The sequence below is a fragment of the Thunnus thynnus genome, chromosome 14 (genome assembly GCF_963924715.1).
Source record: "Thunnus thynnus chromosome 14, fThuThy2.1, whole genome shotgun sequence".
NCBI classification, from domain to species: Eukaryota; Metazoa; Chordata; class Actinopteri; order Scombriformes; family Scombridae; genus Thunnus; species Thunnus thynnus.
The window spans coordinates 27,293,743-27,313,405 of NC_089530.1; the positions used below are offsets into that span (position 1 = coordinate 27,293,743).

Sequence of the window (19,663 nt, forward strand, 5' to 3'; positions counted from 1 at the left end):
TATTTGCGTAAATATTTTTGGTACATTTTTCAGCGTCTACAACTGGCCACAAGAGTTTTCTTTCTATAAGGACGTCTATTTTTTGACAGATAAGTTACCTGAATTTATGACGAAAACTGAAAAAAGCAAAAACAACACCATGTTTTTGGTGTATGGTGGTGCTTTGTCCTCAGAGAAAATACGTTTAAGATATTTCAAAGTTAACTGCTGGTAACTTAATATCTGAAGGGGGCTGAAGTGTTCACGTTGCTATGGTAACCCGGAGCGTCAGTGTGAAGCTGGGATGTCAAGACAGCAGTTTAGGTGCATTTAGGACCTGGATCATCCACATTGTTGTCGCTAAACACAAGTAAACCAACCGTGAAAGAGGCTTGAGACATGGACAACTGTGATTTGGAGAAGCTTACCGTCTCCTGTGGGAATCTACAGCCAGCTTTCACTCCAGAAGTCACAGATTACAAAATGACAGTGGAGAGCAATGTCAACAAAGTGATTCTGGACCTGATTACTAGTGATTGTGGGGCTTCATACAGTGTTGTGAGTTCTTTCCTGCAAATGAATGTAACAAAATAAATGCTTATGTTTTTATCTCACCTTCACAGAAAAGTTAACCTCATCAGCACCATGTGTGTGTTTTTTTTATGTTTCAGCTCTTTGGTGACGGCTCCAGCACCATTAAACTGAATGATGGGTTGAACAGGGTAGAGATTGAGGTGGTAGCTGAAGATGGTACTATAAAGAAATACTGTGTGGAAATCACCAAGCTCTCTGCAAAGATTGCAGAGCTCAATCATCTGGCTTTGGAAGGAGATTTCCCTCTTCATCCTGCATTTTGTCCTAAAATCTATGAATACAATAGTGAGTAGAAACATACTACAGTATGCTCTGTGATGTAGAAGTTGAATTTAAGTCTTGCTGTGCTATTATTTCATATTTTAATGGATGCAAAAAGTAAATACACTGACATGTTAAAAAAAAAAATATTGATGTTTATGCAACACTACAATATCTGAAAATGTTAAAAATGTAAAAACATTTATAATTATGTCCCTTGGTGGTATTTTGTCTTCCAAAGTTACAGAAACAAACAAACAAAAAAACAAAACAATTTCCAAATACCAGCAGGTTACATTTAAATATAGGATACAAATATTTTTTTATTGATGTTTCTGATTTCTGTTGCTCTTACTGAAAACTTTTTTTTCCCCCACAGGTGTTGTCACCTTTCACTGTAATGCTGTGACCCTGATTCCTAAGGTGCCAGACAAAAACATAAAAGTTACAGTGAATGGGGCAGACAGCTCACAACCAGTCCCACTGAATTTTGGAGACACTGTGGTGGAGATCACAGTTTGTTCAGCAGATGGCAGTAATTCACAGGTAGGATGAGGCATCAGTGCTGATGTGATGGCTTTTATGTGCGTTTGATTAGCACAGTCAATTGTTAAAATACACACTTCAAAACAAACAAATCTTCACAGCTTTGCGGGTCACCTCATCTTTACCTCATACTTACCTGGTAACCCACAGTAGTCTTATTTTAAAGCCTTGCACACACTCTTGGTTGACCCATGTTAATATATAAATCATCTTTCAAGAATAGAGGTTTTTGTTGGTGATTTTAGGTTTGGTAAGGATGGGCTCTACTGCCACACTAGCACTTTTTTTTTCCAGTGGTAACTAAAACCGACACCCCTCTAACTCTGTCAGGTGTACACAGTGTTGGTGACTCGAGAGCTTATTCCCATGGCGGTGACCTTCACTGATGGGAAGCAGCAGCTGGACTATGAATGTCCAGTATCCCTGAGTGCTTTTTATAGGCCTGTATCTATCAACCACAGGTGAGACTTGAACAGGAAGACACTGTATGTGAAAAAAAAACTAATAGAAGTAAGAGTCAGAACCTTTATCATATTCATTTCAATTGCATTTTTCTAAAACAAGTGCTTTACAGTTGATGCGGTTGTAACTTAAAAAAAGACAACAAACAATAACAAATCAGTATCACATGCACAGTCTCTGAGTTTGCCAATGGAAATGGACGTTTCTTATACCTTAATTAAGTATATTGATGGCTATATTGTTTTACTTTGGTTAATTGGATTTACCATTTACCATTTAGGACAGCACAGTTTAAAGGATCTGAGACTATGCACACACTGCTTTCTAGTACTACATCTAGCTCAGACTTTTCTCGTTGATTTGCAGTGACCCAAAGCACATCTTCTCAAGGCCTTATATCGAGATGCTGGCACGAAGATCGAAAGTCGACCCTCTTAGCGATTGTCCTCTGGGAGACGCCTGGAAGGTCACTGAAGTGGACCTTGACAGGAAGATGTCTGCTGCTCTGATCAAGTGCTTCTTTAATTACCGAGGTGCAGCTTGGGGTCTTAGCTCCTCAAAAAGATTTGTCTGCAGCAGAATCGTTGTGTTGTGGAGACAAAGCTCCTATTTGTTGAGTTAAAGGTCAATGGGTAAAGTAATAGAAGCACAATTATTTCAGCAAAAAAACATTTGATATGAAGAGGAGGAAGTTAATAGCTCGCTAACCTCCCACGGCCACAAATGTAAAACGTAATCAAAGAATACAAAAGGTCTTGCCATTACAGAGTTCCTTCCTTGCCATTTAAGCTCAGATAGTTAACCTGCACTCTTTTCTTTGGCTCCACCATTAAGTCTCTGAAGATTCTCAGTCATCCAGGTCATTGTATATCCAGAAGGGTTGAGTCAAGAGCAACTGGACTTATTGCAACAAGCTAAACCTTCTGGATGCTCCAACATTAAGATTTTTCTTGATCAGCTGAATTATTTCTGCCTCCAGAAAGGCTTGTATAACTACAACTTCACGCTGCTAGGTACACTCTCCCTTACCTCTCAAAAGTCCTGATTTCACTATCATGTAACATGATGTTACTGTAGACATCTATTATGTTGCGGTAACTAGGGGGATATTATTACTTAACTAAGACCTCATTTATCAGCTGTCTTGAGTTGAAGGCTTGATTTGGCATCAGGCCCTTTTATCCAGCAGGCTTCCTCCTGCTTAGTCAGATGAGTAATTTATTTTTAGACAACCAAGAGAACAACCATAAAAGTGGCACCAGAACAACATGCAATAGACTTCTTTGCAATTGTTGGTGCTCAATTTGCACAATTGCCTGTATTTGTAGGAAAAGCAGTTCTGCAGAGTTGTTAATTAAACTGACAGCTCAATTTACTCTGTAACAGATACACAATCACCTGATTAAACCTGTCATAAATGTGTTATTTAACTGGACTTTACTTTGATCAAGAGTGGAGGACAACACTAGTATCCACCTGTAGTGAGTGATTTATTGTGTGTTTGATCTTTTTTTAAACAAAGGATGTGACAGTGTGATGAAACTGTCTGAGCTGGGGTCACACTCTCTGGACTGTCCACAGAAGCCCACAGGGGACCTGGATGCAAAGGTCAGTATGAAAGATTTAACAGTGCTCTGCGTTGCCAGAATCACCGCCACTGACCTTGCTCATTCTTTATTTACAAGTCAGCAATCCCTTCACAGTGACTAAGTGCTGGTTTAACTTCCACGGTAAAAATGTCTCGTGTTTGTGAGCGTGGATGAGGTGCAGAGGTGTGATGGCGTTTCTGCATTTAATTAATTGCTATTATACCCTCACTCTTTGTATTGATAAACTCACCATAGATTATTTTATTAATTTAATCAGTCAAATGCTCTTTACTTCTTCATCCACATGTGTGAAATATTAAAAAAAAACATTTTCAGTATAACCAGGATACCATTTCTTTCAGGATGTCACAGAGACGACTTGGTATAAGAAGCACTTTGCATCATCCAATTGCTTGGAAATAGAGACTAAACACATTTTGGAGGTAATGATCTTTACTGTTACTTTGTATTTTCAGTGTACAGTCAGTTCAGTTTCTCTAACTTGTGTTTCTTTCTTTGTGTTTCCTATTTCAAGTAATTATCCATTCAGTAAACTAGAGATCTGATTCAGGGGTCAGAATCGCCTAAATCTGATCATTATGAGTGAACAGGACTTTTCGTCAGTGATTCTGATGCTGTAATACACAACTTTCATACTTCCACATATACAGTAGGTCACACATGATAAGGAGGCAAAATGATCTTGTGGTAAAAGTGAGTAAACTATGACCTGTTAGTAATTTTAAAAAATCTGCATTTTTCATAAGACGACATTTTTTTTGTCTCTTGAAAGATATTTCTCTCAAATGTTTGATACCCCTTAATAATATGAGATAATATTTAGTTAGTAAAAGTTTATGTCTGTGATGAATTTGAATGACATAATAGAGACTATATGGACATCAACTCTACCTGTACTGTACAACACTGCTCCTGTTTGTTTAAGCTTTACGGCTTCGCCTCTGTTACTTCACTGCTGAATGATCCACTACAGGTGCGTAACTGGGAGAATAGACTGCAGATGACAGCAAGAGAAGACAATGTGGATAAGCTGTGTTCTTTGGCCCAGGATCACCTGAAACTCTACAGGCAATGCTTGCCAAAACCAGGCATGTATTACTTTGCATCCAATAGTGTAGGATCAGGAATTAAATGGATGTCAAGCACTCTATCAACATCTGTTGGCAACCAATGCCAACTACAACACTGATAAAGCCTGTTTCCCTCCTAAAGTCTCTGATACACCCTGCTGACTCCAATAACCTTCTCACCCCCTGTATTGTTACACTTTTATTAATCACAGTGCAGAATACTATAATAATAAGAATGCTTTATTTTCTTTTTGTCTTGGGAAGAATACTTTTCAGTGCAATCCAAAAAAGGGGTGCCGGCCAATTAGAATGCATCAAAAGGTTTATCAGTTCTCTGCAGATATTATTCTCATTAACATATCTGTACTAAAACCCTTCTTTTCTCTTCCTTTTACTTATAAAATGCTGCAGAGTTAAATTACCACCCACTTTAAAAGACAGTTTCTGGAGTTTGTTTTGTATTCCACAGGTAGTAAAATAACACACCTGTTTGATTATTTAAAGACATTCTTGGCCAGAGATCAGGGCAGTAATTTTCTTTGCCCCGCCTTGGCACAGCAGCTCAGTTTCAGCCATTAAAAAATACATGAAAATGGGCGAGTTAGCGGTTGCCTTTGGAGCTTCTTCTTCTATCCGATGTGCCAGGCACTCAAGTTACTGCTTGTCTTTTCTCAGCTACTTATGCCTTACTAATTGTTTGATGACTTTGAGAAGTGACATTCGAGACTGATCCCAGAGGCCTGAATGAAAGTCACTGGAGCCGAACCAAGAAGTAACACGGGAGAGAGAGAGAGAGAGAGTTGGTATGAGATAGGGAGGGATGGACAGTTAATCTTCACCCCTTGAAAAATAAACAAGCTTTTTCTCTTGTACCAGATCAAGCTGCATAGAGGATTATGAATGAAAAGTGTTGTTCTGTCTGACCTGCTGCAAAACACAAAGATCATTTTGGATCATTTTTGTAGGTATTATCAAAGCAGGGGAACTTGGCCTCAATAAAAATGCTGCTTGTTCTGTATTTAATTCTTAATATTTAAAGAGACTTTACACTGCATATAATAAATTAATATTAGTTAGGTCCACAGAAAACCTTTATTAACTGAAAGTTTTTTTTTATCTGGTTTATAGTAGTTAAAGAAATACAAAAAATGCAGCAGCTGCAGAATGGGTTTGCTTCATAGGTTTTGTAATATTCTCTGGAATATAAAAGCTGTGACATCAGTGCAGTCTGACAGAAAAAAGGAACTCTTGCCAAGGCAAGTCACACTCTGAATATTTCATTCAAAGGACACATGCAATCATTCATAAGTGCAAAGAGAGATGGCGGCCAAATGGGAGCTCCTCTTATTCCTTATTATGCAGTGTACTGTGAATAGTAGAGAACAGGGACGTGTTTGTGTTTGGATAAAACAGAAGCAGTGTCTCAAACAGTAGTGGAAGAGTTTGATTTCAGAGTGGAATCAAGTTGAAACATTTTCATGAGAAAGTAACACAAGAAAGCAGCCAAATGCTGTTTGTAAAAGTGTCTGTTTGTCTTTTCTGACAGTCACCACGGTCTGACATGAATGTAAAAGTAACTACTATCAGTATTTATTACAATTATGACTCGTGTTAAAACTAAAATGTTTTAGAGGAGAGCATCTCCTTGTGTTTTGAAAAAACTAAAACTCTACTAAAACAAACTAAAATAACTAAACTATATAACTAATATATACTAATATACTAATTTTGGGTGACAGTAAATTTTTGTTTTTAAAGGTTTAAAAGTACAGAACTACACACACTAGATAGATGTATGTTTAACATATAAAACACGCATGAGCACAGCCAAGTAGTAAACCCTGGGCATCAATATGACCTATGCTCAGACTTCTTTGATTCAGGAAGCAGATATGAGTTGGAAGTTCTCCTTATCTACAGCATCTGTCATTTTGTTGCCTAATTCACCTCTGTCATGGTTATTATGATGATGTTATGATATCCTGATATAGACCTATCATGACTGTCATGGGTTAAATTTCCTGTAGTACGAGTCAGCAGAATAAAGTCACTGTGAAAGGTTGTTTTTTCAGTTCTATATTGATGCAAATTCTCTTACAAATATATGCAAATACTTTCTGGGCTTGTTGTCTGATGTGTGCATACTTTATACCACAGGCTTCATTTTTTTACATCTCCACAACAGGGGACATGTTGCAGTATGAGGACAAGCAGTCTCCTCTTCATAGCCTGGAACAAGCTGCTGTCCACTATGCATCAGCTATCAGACTCAGCTCCAGAGATGCCAGACTCCACTTCCTCCTGGGGCTCGTTCTAGAGGAGCAGCACTACGCTACAGAGATGTACGGCCTGCAGAAGAAGGTAGTGTCAATTGAAACCACTGTCATGTGAAGGTCTAAACATTTATGAAAACCTGACAAAGAAAAAAAAAATTAAAATAGTGCTTCTTGAAAGCGTCCCACCCTCTCCTCTTTTCACTCCTTCATTTCCAGGTTGACAAGGACAGAGATGAATTAAGCGATGCTAAATCAACAGCACGTCAGGATGACATCCTGGCTGTGTGTAAGCTCCACGGTTTCCTCGGCACTCCCACCACAGAGAAGCAGCTTCAGGCCTTGGATAAAGAGTATCAGCAGCTGAGAGAGCAGGGCCAGTCCAGCAAAGCAGATTATGTTCAAACACTCTACATTTGGCTCTCCAAGAAAACTGGCAAGGTAACTGTGTCATACTATAGGCTGCTATAATGTTTCTTGACAATGAAGTTTACTTTACTCTACTTGCTCTAATTAGGAGCACCAGTGAAATACCTAAAACATAAAGCGAGAGTTGTGTTTGCTGTTTTGACCAGGAAACTCACAGCTTGTTGACATTACATTTTTCAATTACTTGCACTGCCATTCACTCGTGGCTTGATAGCAATCGTTTCTAACTTGATGCATGACAAATGACTATTGATCGGATGTACAGTCATTCCATTCCAACCTGCTTATCCCATTCAGAGTTATGTCACAGTTTACAAAGCTCTCACGACGGCTTTGCAAAGTTTAAAAAGACAGTAATAACGATCCATCATCACTGACTACATCCTTTACCTCAGAGTCACTTTATATCGTTTTCCAGCTCAAGTAGATTTTTAGAAAACAGAATATTGTGACATTTTCCATTGCTAGACGTAGCACAGCATCCTTTTTAATAAGGAAATGCGTCAAACTGCCACAGTTTATGGATGCTTAAGTTTTATGTAGCTTGTAGAGACTGCCATGGCTGCTCAGACTGGTGCCGTCGACAGTACCCGGTAAGTAATTGGCCATCAATAAATGACATATGGAATGAACTTCCTTCTCCCTTATTGCAGGACAGCGGTGCAGCTGTGCGGGATGAGGAGAGTTGCGTCCACCGGGCCCTGATGAAATACCTGGACGCCTGGTCTCTGAGTCCAGACAACTGGGAGTACAACCTCCATGTAGGAAGGCTGCTGCTGCTGCAGGGAAGGAGCAGGGAAGCCCTTCAGCATCTCCAGAGCGGCCTAGCATTACGCCCCCTACATCCGACACTCAGGTCAGGTCATAGAACTATTGTTGGTAGCAGTAGCAGAAATTATATTGTGTCAGTAGCTGTATTAGCAGTAATAATAATCCTAATTAATTACATTTTATCCACACAGCCAGGAGGTTTTTACCTGAGGATCTCATATTGTGTACTGGCTCATAGATAGAGAAAACACCTGAAATATCACCTGAAGAGAGCAGTATAATTAGGATCCAAGTCATGCTGCACCTGCCAAGTATCAATAATAATATCATGATCATAGAGGGAATGGACAATTAAAAATCAACCAGGGTTGGAATGGTCAAACATGCAGAAATGTGAACTAGCAGTTCAACAGGGCCCAGATTTACAAGGATACCAACATTTCTTCTGTGTTGCCTTCACTGTCTCAGGTTCTTCACAGGGCTGGCTCTGCTGCAGCAGGAGCAAAAAGTCTCCGAGGACACAGAGAAGGAGGCTGCTCTGTTCTTACAACAGGGACTGGAGCACTTTATCAGCCAGCGCTGCAACAGGAGGTGTGTTTGTGTGTGTGTGTGTGTGTGTGGTGGAGGTGGATGCATCTAGAGAGAGAGGGAGACAGTGTGAGGGCATGACAGTATCAGTAATGTACCAGGATGTTCTGTTTAAGAACACAGGATGCAGGATATGAATGGTGTTTTTTTTAATTGAAGAACTTTCAAAGTCTGGATTTGGGGCCAGAAAATCCAAATTTGGGCAACACAAGACAATCTGAATCTAAAGTGGAGAAGGACTGGGTGAAGATTTAGAGATCTGATTATTCACCAGTTAAAAAAAATAGCTGGTTACATTTTGGGATGGAGTGGTTACTTTGATTTATAGTCAATGAGTTCTGATCCTTGCTTTGCGTTTGTCTGTTTTGTTTGCATGTCACTTCATCACAGTCATCATGGCTGATGTATGTGAGTGTGTTGCCATTCTTTGTCTTCTATAGCTGGGTGGAGCAGGATCCATCAGACCCTCTATCCAGCTTCAGCACACAGTTCCTGCGAGGCCTCCTCACTCTGGGCCAGCTGCAGCAGAGGAACACGCTGGCAGGGAAGGCCATGAGTGCTGAACAAGTCTATCACACGTACGTTACAAACCTGAAATTTTGTTTTAGTAAGAATTTATCAGTGGATCTCAGCTCCAATAAGCTGTCTCACTCATTTCCAGTGTGAAATTGTGATTCAATTACGGTCTTTAAATTCACATCAAGTTTAATAAGTGTTGAAGCAAAACTGTATAAAAACCCAGTGTCTGCTCGTCTCTGTGCTGAAATGCTTCAGTGTAGCCGTGCTGACTGCCCAGAGTGTGAGTCGGTGTGTGTGTCGTGGTGAGGTGAGCGGGCAGCTGGAGTGGGTGCTGCTGGATGCTCACTTTGCCCTGCTGCAGAGGCTGATCCAGCAGAGTGAGTGCCAGGCCAAGACTGGCATTGAGAAGCAGTCTCTGGTGGCCAAGAGATGCCAGGCCCTCACAGCTCTTATACGCCTCACCTCTATCGCCCCCTGTCAGGAGCTGCTGGACATGCAGGAGAAGGTAATAGTGGGTCTGTTGTGCAAGTTGACAATCCAACAGATGTCTGCTAGTTAATTGTGTTGCTGTACATTGAGGCACCATAGCTAGAATATACTGTTTTTTATCTGTTATGGCTATAAGTGTCTGTTGTTCTCTGCCTCTATGGTGCAACAGAGAAATCAAACTCTTTCGCCCATCTCCCCTGCTGCTGCCTACAGGTATGCCAGCTTGCAGTAGTGATCACGCCTCGGGACAGTCACGCCTTGTGTCTCCTGGGTTTGGCACAGCTGGCTCAATATGATAACAATCCAAATTCGGACAGGTCAAAGGTCGCCATAGCTGATGCCTGCCTCAGCTTCCAGGCCAGCATTGAGTTAGAAAACAGAAGTCAGAGCGGAGAGCCTCCTGAACAGTTAAGCAGTGAGTATATGTGCTATACTGTCATTCACATTAAGGTCTTTGGTGTCACTCCCAGCTAACAAAACTGTGTACAGATTGGCCAAATCTTATATTTTTGTAAAAAAGTTATATGCACGCACGTAAAATTGGCTGTACGTGACATGTTAACTCGAGCAATTCTGTTCAACAAACAGTGCATTAAACAAATGCAGTGAAAATGAACCCCAAACACTAACACATTAGCACATTAACCCTCCTGTTTGTTCAGAACAAAATTGGTGGCAAACTCGGCTGGAGGCTGAAAACAAGATAGGCGCCAAGCCGTCCATCACCCCACGAGCGGGAATGAAGGGGCCTTCTGACACCAGCGCGGCTAAGAGAGGAGCTAAGCAAGGTCAGGGAGGGCCTGGTCAAGGGCGGGCGGCAGTAGCTGTATCCAAAGCTCCTGCTTCGCTGGCCCCCATTAGGGGAGGGAAAGCTGCCCGGCCTCCAGCCAAAACCCCAGCAGCCAGGTGAGTCATGTTGGCAGCCTGATTCAGGCGTTTGGCAGACCCGTTCTGTGGTTGTCTGTTTTTACCTTTTTATTTATTCATGGAGGATTTCCTGTGGAGGCATACTTTTTTCAGTTCTATCCTTCTTCATATTCATGCCAAGAACAAACACAATCTTTGACTGTTCATTGATCTGAGTTGCTTCACTGGAGGAGGTTTTCTAGTTTCCTTGTAGAAGTTGTATGAAAAGAGAATTATTCGAATGAAGGGAACATTTACAGGTCTTGAAAACTTGAGGATTATAATAAAAAATGTAAAAAAAAAAACCCAAAACCCCAAACTATACCACGTGGCTGCTCATTTAATAGTTCTGTTATGCATGAATAAGGACATTAACATTGACATAAATGTGATGTGTATGAATTATTTTTTGTATGAGCACAAATTAACATATATATATTTATATATATTATATATTCTCTTACAGGGGTAGAGCTGGAGCAGCAGCAAAGCCAGATAGATCAGCCAAACCTTCCAACAACAGTACTAAACCCCAGCTCCCTTCCAGCAAGTCTAAACAGGACTGTTGTTCCAATACTGTAGAGACAACAGAGGGTAAGACATGACAGAAGCTTGGTTTACTCTAATGCAAGAGAATGACCAATACTGTATAGCTGAAATGTCTAAGAATCTTCCCCAAAATCTTAGTTTTTCATGAAACAAAGTTAAGTTTTTCAGGATTTAGGTGACACAAATCATATGTTCGAACTGCAGATTATGCTGTTTTGTAGTTGTGTGACTGTGTTTTATGAAATCAAAGTTCACCGATACACCGTTTTTGAAAGACCACATATACTGCACATAAATTATGCAAAGCATAAAAAAATATCTCACCTTAAACAACAGTTGTCTCATTGTGAAACCTCACGTATGACACGACATGAAATAACAACAGGAAGAGACTCTTGATGTCTGTCTCTTCTTTTCTGAAAGGAAATAATTATACTGTATGTGTGTATTCACTTTGTGTGTCAGAGCCTGTTGTGGCAGACGGAGTCAGTGCGTCTAGTCCAGTGAACCGCAGGTCTCACATCTCACGGCTGGGTCTGGCCCGCGCCCTCTCCCGCTCTGTAGAGGCTCTGGACCAGGCAAAGCAGCTCTACCAGGAGGTCATCTCCATGGCACCAGGGGTCAGATGTTGTCTGTTATATTTAGATTTCAGCCATTTCCTCACTGCTTTTACAATGCAGTTTACAATGACTCTAAAAAATAAGATAACACCTCTCTGTCACTGAACTGGGTGACTGCAATCATGGTGATTCAGTTCAGTGAATGGATCACATTCTGTTGCTGGTTTATATGCTGAACCAAACATAAGATAGAAGTATATATAATATTGTATTCACTGTATTATTATAAAATGTGTCTAATGGATGAATTGTTATGCCCCTCATCAAAGTTTTTGACCACTAGTAGCGCTGTGTAGCTGTGCATGAGGTTGCACATGCACACACGGTCAAGCATGCATTGTATGTGAGCTATTTAACTGACTGACTGTTGGCGACTGAATTGCACAAGGAAACAAGCATGGATTTAAACGATGCACTATTTAAAATATTCAAAAATTATGAGGAAGAAAATGCATTCAACATTTTTGTCAGGCTTCAAGGATACACACAAATCATTTTGGAGAGAAACATTGAAACCACAGGGGACCTTTAAGCCGACAGAGGTGCTAGTATTGTTACACTTTCAAAGAGAATCAAAAAGGAAATCCCTAACAGATAATTAAGTATCAATGAATCCTAGATTTGGTCCAATCTCAGCATTTTACAGCTCAAACGCCTTTTTTAGGAGAAAATAACTTGCATATATCGCAGGTAGAGATGTTTGTTATAGAGATTACAAGCATTTGGCAGGTGTCCAGTGTTAATTTCTCTCCTTGTGGTTGATGAATAAATTGACTGTCTAGGTTCATGATGCATACATCGAGCTCGTGCAGCTGCTGGAGCCGTCGGACCCACAGGCTGCAGTGGAGGTGTACTGCAGTTTCCCTCTGAAGCCTGTGGCTGAACAAAGCTTCGACGACGCCTTCATCACAGGAGAGATCGTCCGCATGCTGATGATGCTGGAGCTGTATGACCACCCGCAGCTGGGCCCCAGCCTCGTAGCATATGGCAAAGTCATGGGCCTAAGTGATTACTATTGCTATTATTTGAAATAGAAGTGGTAATAGTAACCACAGCAGTGGAAGCACTAGTGAGCAGTAACACTGTTGTTATTAATGTGAGCTGAATTCAAATTTGCATGCAACTTTTCAAATTGATTCTGACTTTAATAAAGGAAATAATTATTTATCAAATATACAATAATAATAATTTGGGGCTGATTGTTTAAAATGAACTGTTTTAGGTAAAATACTGCAGTATTATTAAATAGTGCAGTATTTATAAATAGTATTTAAAACAGTGGCAGTCATTTGCACCACGCTACGGTATGTTGCAAACTCCACCCCTCATGAATGCCGGGCATGTTTAAACAAACAAAACATGTACTGTGTATTTGCAAATACTGGTTTACCACAGTTTTCTTGGCAAGTAGTTACCACGACTATATTTAACCAAAATGTGTTGTTTAGAAAGTCTTGCATTGAAATCATGCAGCCAGGCCCATGTGACATGTCATGACACGCTATTTATAGAGATGTATCACATTCAACTGGTGCGACGGCCGGATAGATGGCATGACATAGAGTACATACATGCAGCATGATGTCAGACAAATCATTCACTGTGCACAGAGCAAATCAGATTAGGAGCATTTAATTATCTCAAGATGTTTAATATATTATTAGCACATTAAGTATCATATGAGGTTTTTCATGACAAACTTTAATACAGATCATTAAACAGAGTTCAAACAACATGACAAATATTTTGGATGAGGTTTTGAAATGAATTTCTTCATATGTGAAAGCTGCAGTCATCTTTTTATTTGCTAACCTGTGGTTGTGTTTGTAGGTTGCATTGAGAAATATATCGACATCTTGGATGGAAAGTCCATGACTAAGCTGCTGAAGAGCGTTTACGCGAGGATCCATGACAGACAAGAAGACGATGAGGATCTACAGGACTTCTTCAAGTTCAAATGCTGGATATGATCATTCTGGTAACTCGGTACTGAATAGCTGTATTAATCTTTTTGAATCCTTGAGTGAGTCACAGTTTAACATGTTTGGTTTCTCTGTACCAAAAATACTTCTCTGTCTTTTCTTTTCTTCTTCTGTCCTCTGCTGGTAAGACAGTTCCTATGCTTACACACACGGTTCTTTGCTTGACTTTACTTGTTATAAAAAAATTTGAGACAATGATGTCGTTTTTTCTACAAAAGACATATTTAATCTGTAAACACAAAGTTCACAAATAAACATCATATCAAAAGTCTGGAGAACAACAATGTTTGCCAATAGTGCAACAAAAGAGCATCCTACAAAAATGGAAATAGATGAAGATCCTGACCATCAGTCTTTGGTGTTGGTGGTCAACTTTTTCACACCGTGTTGAGTTTAGTGACGATGAGCACACGCACAGACTGGTCAAAGCCCGAACACACACACAGGCCCTGCTTGTCGGGGCTCCAGTCCAGACTGGCGATCGGCTGAGTGGACAGAGTGACGTTCTGTAAGAGGTTGACAGAGCCGGCTACGCCCACGTTCACATCATCCGAGTCCTTCTTGCTTCTCTGAGCGGGATACTCGCTGGTAATGACATCACAAAAAACATTTTACAGATTAGTTTTTTAGTAAAGCAGGAAAATGTTATTCTTATAAAACAACCATCATGATGTATGTGTCTTGAAATGGGATTGACATTGTTGTAAGTAAAGATGGATGACTTACTATTTCCATAGATGTATATTGCCTGCTCCTCCTGCAGTCATAAAGATGTCTCTGTTTTGAGGTAAATGTCTCACCTGCCAGATGGTTGATTTATGAGCCTAAAATAAAGAAAATGGATCATTTACTTCCACAAAAAATTTAATTAAATTCATTTCTCTCACCTTTCAAGATGTAAACTTATCTAAAAAACCCCCCACCTTCTCCAGTGCTCCACTTTCCTTGCGTCAACTGGCCAAACTGCACTGCATCACAAATTATATTACTGCCTTTACATATGCAGAACACCCCCCCCTTCATCCAGATGGAAATACCTGTTTGTAGAGCTACACAGATATCTTATTTATAACTGAAATATCTGATGGAACCTCATGATTCATGGTTGGAGACTTTGATGTGCCAACTGTTGATCGCTCAGAAGAACTGGACAAATATTTAGAAAGCTGAGGCGTCTGATCTCTCAGACCTAGCAAACACTTGGCGAGCTGGGCTGTACACTAATGCCGGTTTAAGTGTGTTTTTCTAGTATTTTCCCACAAAAAGCCACACTTCTCTCTCCTCGCTGGACCAGTGTCAATTTTGGCTGGTGACACAAAGCCACAGAGAATGTTAGACAAACACAACCCCAAACACTTCCAGCTGTGAAAATAGTCAAAACGACATGTGCCCCCATATCCCTTTGTACCCTACAAATGTAATAATAATAATAATGATAATAACCTTTTGACATTTTTCCCATACATAGGAGCCAAACATCCGTCTGGCTCACCCCACCCGAGTCAATTACCTTTTCGGAAACAGAGGCGAAGCCCTTGGTGGGGTGCTGGGTCCTCATGTCAAAGACTTGGAATTTTCCCTCCAGTGAGGTGGCTACCAGTTTGTTCATGTTGATGTCTTTCCTGTCGAACTCCACACAGCATACCTGGCCGTGATGTAAGAGAAAATAGCGGTCTCTTTCTGGACATTTATCACAGGGCATGGCTCCACCACAAACTATTCTCCATACCCAAAAAAATATGTTGAAATGGACATAATGACCCCTGACGGGAGGTGTTGAAACAACTGTGTAATAAAATGAGTGTAGTGCTTTGTATATGACGTGTGAAGAGAACATGTATTCACCTCAGACTTCCCTTGTGATTGTATGTACAGTCTTATTCATGCTGGGAAGTAATTTTGAGCTGTCTCCACATCTGTCCCTGTTTTTGTCTACATTATGATTCAAGCGCAGGCTGTGGTGCAAAAGAAATAATGTATGTTTGGATAGTTTATCCTAATAAAAACATTAAGTCTAAATATTACAACTCTTAGTTTATAGAGCTGAGTTGGTTGAATCATAAAGTCAGTTTGACTTCCCGTTTTCTTCAGAAGTGATTGTAGTTTTCTTGCTGTGGTGCCACACTGGCTACATGACTAAATAAATCAAGAGGAAAATCTCTCCCTGAAATATTTAACATCATACCCCGTCTTTTCAGATGTTTTTATGTTTCACCATTTTAATACGTGTGTGCACCTCACCCCATTTTTAATGTTGGTCTCCCACCGTAGAGACATATTCCGCAGGTCAAAGAGTTTGATATCTCCGTTGTCGTAGCCAGCACACACACAGCGGTCTTGATCGTTGAAGGCATGACCTATAATGAGAAGGTCTGATTTTATTCATGATGGTAAAGGCACAATTTCAAAGCTGCTTTGGAATTTTGAAGTGATGAAAACACCTGATAAGTATACAAAAATAACACAAAATACACTCAAATTTACAACACAGTTTTAAGGCAAGATTTTCTTTGGTGCACATAGATTGTTGCATTCAGGGCTTCCTGTTCGTATAGCATTATGAAGTCTAGGGCATATAGCAATGCACAAGAGTGGGAGGATGATTGTTTTTCCATTGCATGACCTAGATGCACTTTACCCAACTTTTGTGCATAGAGAACATGGATAAACCTGTGCTGATACATTACAAAATGAAAAAGGCAAATGGATACCTCCTGATTGTCCACTTTGTGCTGGTTGCTGTTACTGTGTTGGTAAAACATGCCCTCAGTACCACTTGTCAATTATGCGATAACAATTTGAATCGTCAGATAATTACACAAGGAAACTCTGGGTCACGATCCTTTGTAAAGTAGAGATGATAGATATGATGGGTATGATCTTTTCACAGTATTGATATTACCTTTAAATGATATGGAAAGCAGGTGTCAAAAACTGCAAAGGGCACATTTTTACTGTATAAAGCCATGGTTATGTAGAAGTTGTGGATGTAGGTACGCACCAAAAGCAACAGTCCAGCAGTCCCTCTTGGTTTCTCCTTCCATAGGCTCCATGTTGGCTACAGGTGAATCCTTCTGTCGAGGATCCCACACCTTCACTGTCCCTGTAACACCCGAAGGAAAACATATTAGCTAACTTAATTCTGTAGCTAATTTTCTTTATGTTGTTGCTTTAAAAGCATTCTTATTGCTATTACCGTCTCTGCTTCCAGTGACTATCTCAGGTGCACCGTCGCCGATCCCCAGGCCTCCAACACCGTCGATACTATTCACTATCTCTTTGTGGGCCTTTACAGTGTACACTGGCACTTCAGGCATCTCCAGATTCCTGTAGATAATAGAAATGTCTGCATTGAATGAACTAGTAGACTACAAGACAGGCTCAGTGTGAATTCACGTTGAATTCAGTCAGTCAGTGATTCATCTCAGAAGAAATTGCATGACTCTTCCATTGAGAGGTCAATACTAATTATCCAATTCTTTGGTTTTAACACAGTTTTGAATTAAGTCTCTACAATTAGCACATGAAGTGGTTTGTGTTTTAATTAAAACCTTCTTTTCTGGCAAGGTATAGACAGTATGACATCACTGTGTGGATAAAATACCATATGTTGAGATTTCCGTCAAAATCCCCAGTTGCTATGTGTCTTTGTTGCAGAGAGGTGGCCCCGAATGTCCCACACTTTATGGGTTTAGGCTTCTCTACCTGAAACATAAGAGGCAAGGTTTAGCTCAGAGAATGGCACAAGCAGTACAACCGTAGTATGAATGTGCTCTCTGGTTGGAATCAGCAAATACATAAGGATCAGCATGAGTAAAATGAAAAGTTTGTGACTAATTGGAATTACTTAGGCATAATCGAAAATCTACCCATGAACTAAATATTTAGAGTTAAGATTCATGAGTCCTTGCAGACGTTTTATGTTTCTTTTCCCAGGTTCCTAAGCTGATTCACAACCCATTAATCCTGCTTCCTCAAATCTTCTCTGCACTCTTGATGTGAACATTTCCCTTCAGCTGTGCCTTTATATCTTCTTGAAGTCCAGATACAGACCAGTAACCGTGCCAGTCTCAGTTGCCAGTAAGCTATAAAGATCACTGACACTTTAAGTTTTCTGACATTTGTTTTTCTCAGACACTTACCAGTGTCGTATTGCATTGCCTGTTCTGTGTCATGGGCTGACATTTGCGTCCTGTAGTGGTAGTTAAAGGTCACACAGCCTGTTATACACAAGGCCTGTGACTGTACTTTTAAACGTGTGTGTGTGTGTGTGTGTGTGTGTGTGTGTGTGTGTGTGTGTGTGTGTTTTAAGTGTGTCTTAAGTCAGTCATGCGCCAAAATTAACATTGAAATAGGTTCTTCTTACCCTAATCATTCCTCCTCCTCATACTGGCTATTAGAAGATCCGTTCATAAGGGCTTACAATCTAAGTGATGGAGGCTAAAATCCACAAGCCTCCTTCTGGGCAAAAATGTATTTAAAAGTTTATCTGAAGGTTATATGAAGTCTTTTTAGTACCAAACTTTGTTACTATACTTCCAGTGCAGGTCAACAGGGAAACACTGTCTGAGGAAACACAAAGAGGGAATTTGATGCTAAAAGACTAAATGTGAAAGATATCCACTTGATATGACTAACTCAGACTGCTGAAGCCTCATATAAGCTTCAGATAGACTGTCTCACAACTTTACATACACAAATAATATTGGTATGAAAGAATGAGTAACAAAGTTAACAAGTAACTTTGCTAGATACGATATAACAGTAGACCAGTTATATTTTCCCATACAGTTCATGGCCTTAAGTCTTTGGGTCCATTGGTTTGTGGGTGGGGCCTGAGCCAGTTTATTGTAATCATTTTATGGGCTATTAACACAACAGTTCTAAGCATAAATGATTTGTTTTTCCTCAATCCCCTTAGAGACACATTGCCTGGAATGTCCTATTTCCTTTTTTAACTTCTTCCAGTAAACTTGTAATTTAGGACAATCCCAAAAATGTAGGAAAGGTCTCCTACTAAACCACATCCTCTCCAACAGAGAGGATTAAATTTATTGTCGCAGTGTATATGTGCGTGTATATATGTGTATGTATACATGGATGTTTCTGTTTATAAGCACATTTTTTGCTGTTTTGTTTTTATGTAAAGCACTTTGAACTGCTTTTGTATGAGATGGTAGAGGACAAATACAATTTTAATTGAATTAAATTCAATTTTCTTTTTGCACAAAATGACTGTATTGACACACTGTCACTTTCATTGAAAGCAGATTTGAAGGGGATCTTTTAATAGCCAGTATGAACAGAAGGAATGATTACAGCGAGGAAAACCTCTTTCAGTGTTCATATAGGCACCAGACTGTTGTTTTAAGACAGACTGGACATGAACTCATCGTTCAAGGACGTATTAAATGATAGCAAAGGCAGGTCAAAAAAGTCAAACTTTAACTTGCAGAGGACATTTAGTACTCTCGTGTTGCCTGTTGCTATGGAGACAAGCAACTTGCAGGACTTTTCTAGAAACTTCTTATTAGCTAGCTAACCCTAAACGGTTTGAACAATGTATTTCTGAGGAAAAAAAGGTACAAGAGCAAACAGAAGTAACAAGTTGTGTCATATTATCTACCTCCTTGATAAGCTGAGCCTCTCCGCGCTGAACTTCGTATATTTGCATCACTCCGGTTCCTCTCGGAAAGTTCCCGAGGCAGACAAACTTCGCGCTGCAGGGAATCCATTTACTGTCAAACACGGTGTAGTTCAAACTTTTCTGAATATGCGCAATTATCTGAGGTTTCGACAGTGGCGATGACATCTTTGCAGAGTGCGAAATAGCCCCTTAAAAGGGTTGAAATGCTCTTGAAAAGTGGCAAGAAATATAATGTTCAATGCAGCTTGCTGCCAAAACAAATGACGTCGGGACCCTCTTGCAGCTGCCTAAACAGATGCCTGACTAAATATAAACATTTCAAGTTAACATTTCACGTGTTTTAGATACACCGACTGTATCAGTATTTT

The 19,663-nt window shown here is 40.0% G+C and overlaps 2 protein-coding genes across 3 annotated transcripts; one reads left to right on the forward strand and one right to left on the reverse strand.

Annotated features, from left to right (window-relative positions):
- The first annotated feature begins 15 nt into the window (after positions 1–15).
- LOC137197384 (uncharacterized) lies at positions 16–15,825 on the forward strand. 2 transcript variants are annotated; one of them, XM_067610755.1, is made up of 21 exons: positions 16–537; positions 651–858; positions 1,214–1,380; positions 1,711–1,841; positions 2,209–2,375; positions 3,365–3,450; positions 3,794–3,874; positions 4,426–4,540; positions 6,708–6,883; positions 7,015–7,236; positions 7,878–8,080; positions 8,464–8,586; positions 9,024–9,161; positions 9,358–9,607; positions 9,805–10,006; positions 10,254–10,497; positions 10,964–11,091; positions 11,512–11,666; positions 12,449–12,671; positions 13,497–13,644; positions 15,117–15,825. In XM_067610755.1, exons 1-20 carry the CDS (start codon positions 379–381, stop codon positions 13,634–13,636), a joined length of 3,318 nt encoding a protein of 1,105 aa, XP_067466856.1. In that variant the 5' UTR covers positions 16–378; the 3' UTR covers positions 13,637–13,644; positions 15,117–15,825. The 2 variants fall into 2 exon arrangements, with proteins under 2 accessions (XP_067466856.1, XP_067466855.1); XM_067610754.1 differs by lacking the exon at positions 15,117–15,825 and having other exon boundaries at positions 13,497–13,903.
- dnaaf10 (dynein axonemal assembly factor 10) lies at positions 13,283–19,549 on the reverse strand. The gene is made up of 8 exons (XM_067610764.1): positions 19,275–19,549; positions 17,253–17,353; positions 16,845–16,975; positions 16,650–16,751; positions 15,890–16,005; positions 15,159–15,293; positions 14,375–14,472; positions 13,283–14,233 (listed from the first exon to the last, which is right to left on the reverse strand). The coding sequence occupies exons 1-8, from the start codon at positions 19,458–19,460 to the stop codon at positions 14,026–14,028; spliced, it is 1,077 nt and encodes a 358-aa protein (XP_067466865.1). The 5' UTR covers positions 19,461–19,549; the 3' UTR covers positions 13,283–14,025.
- Positions 19,550–19,663: the final 114 nt, after the last annotated feature.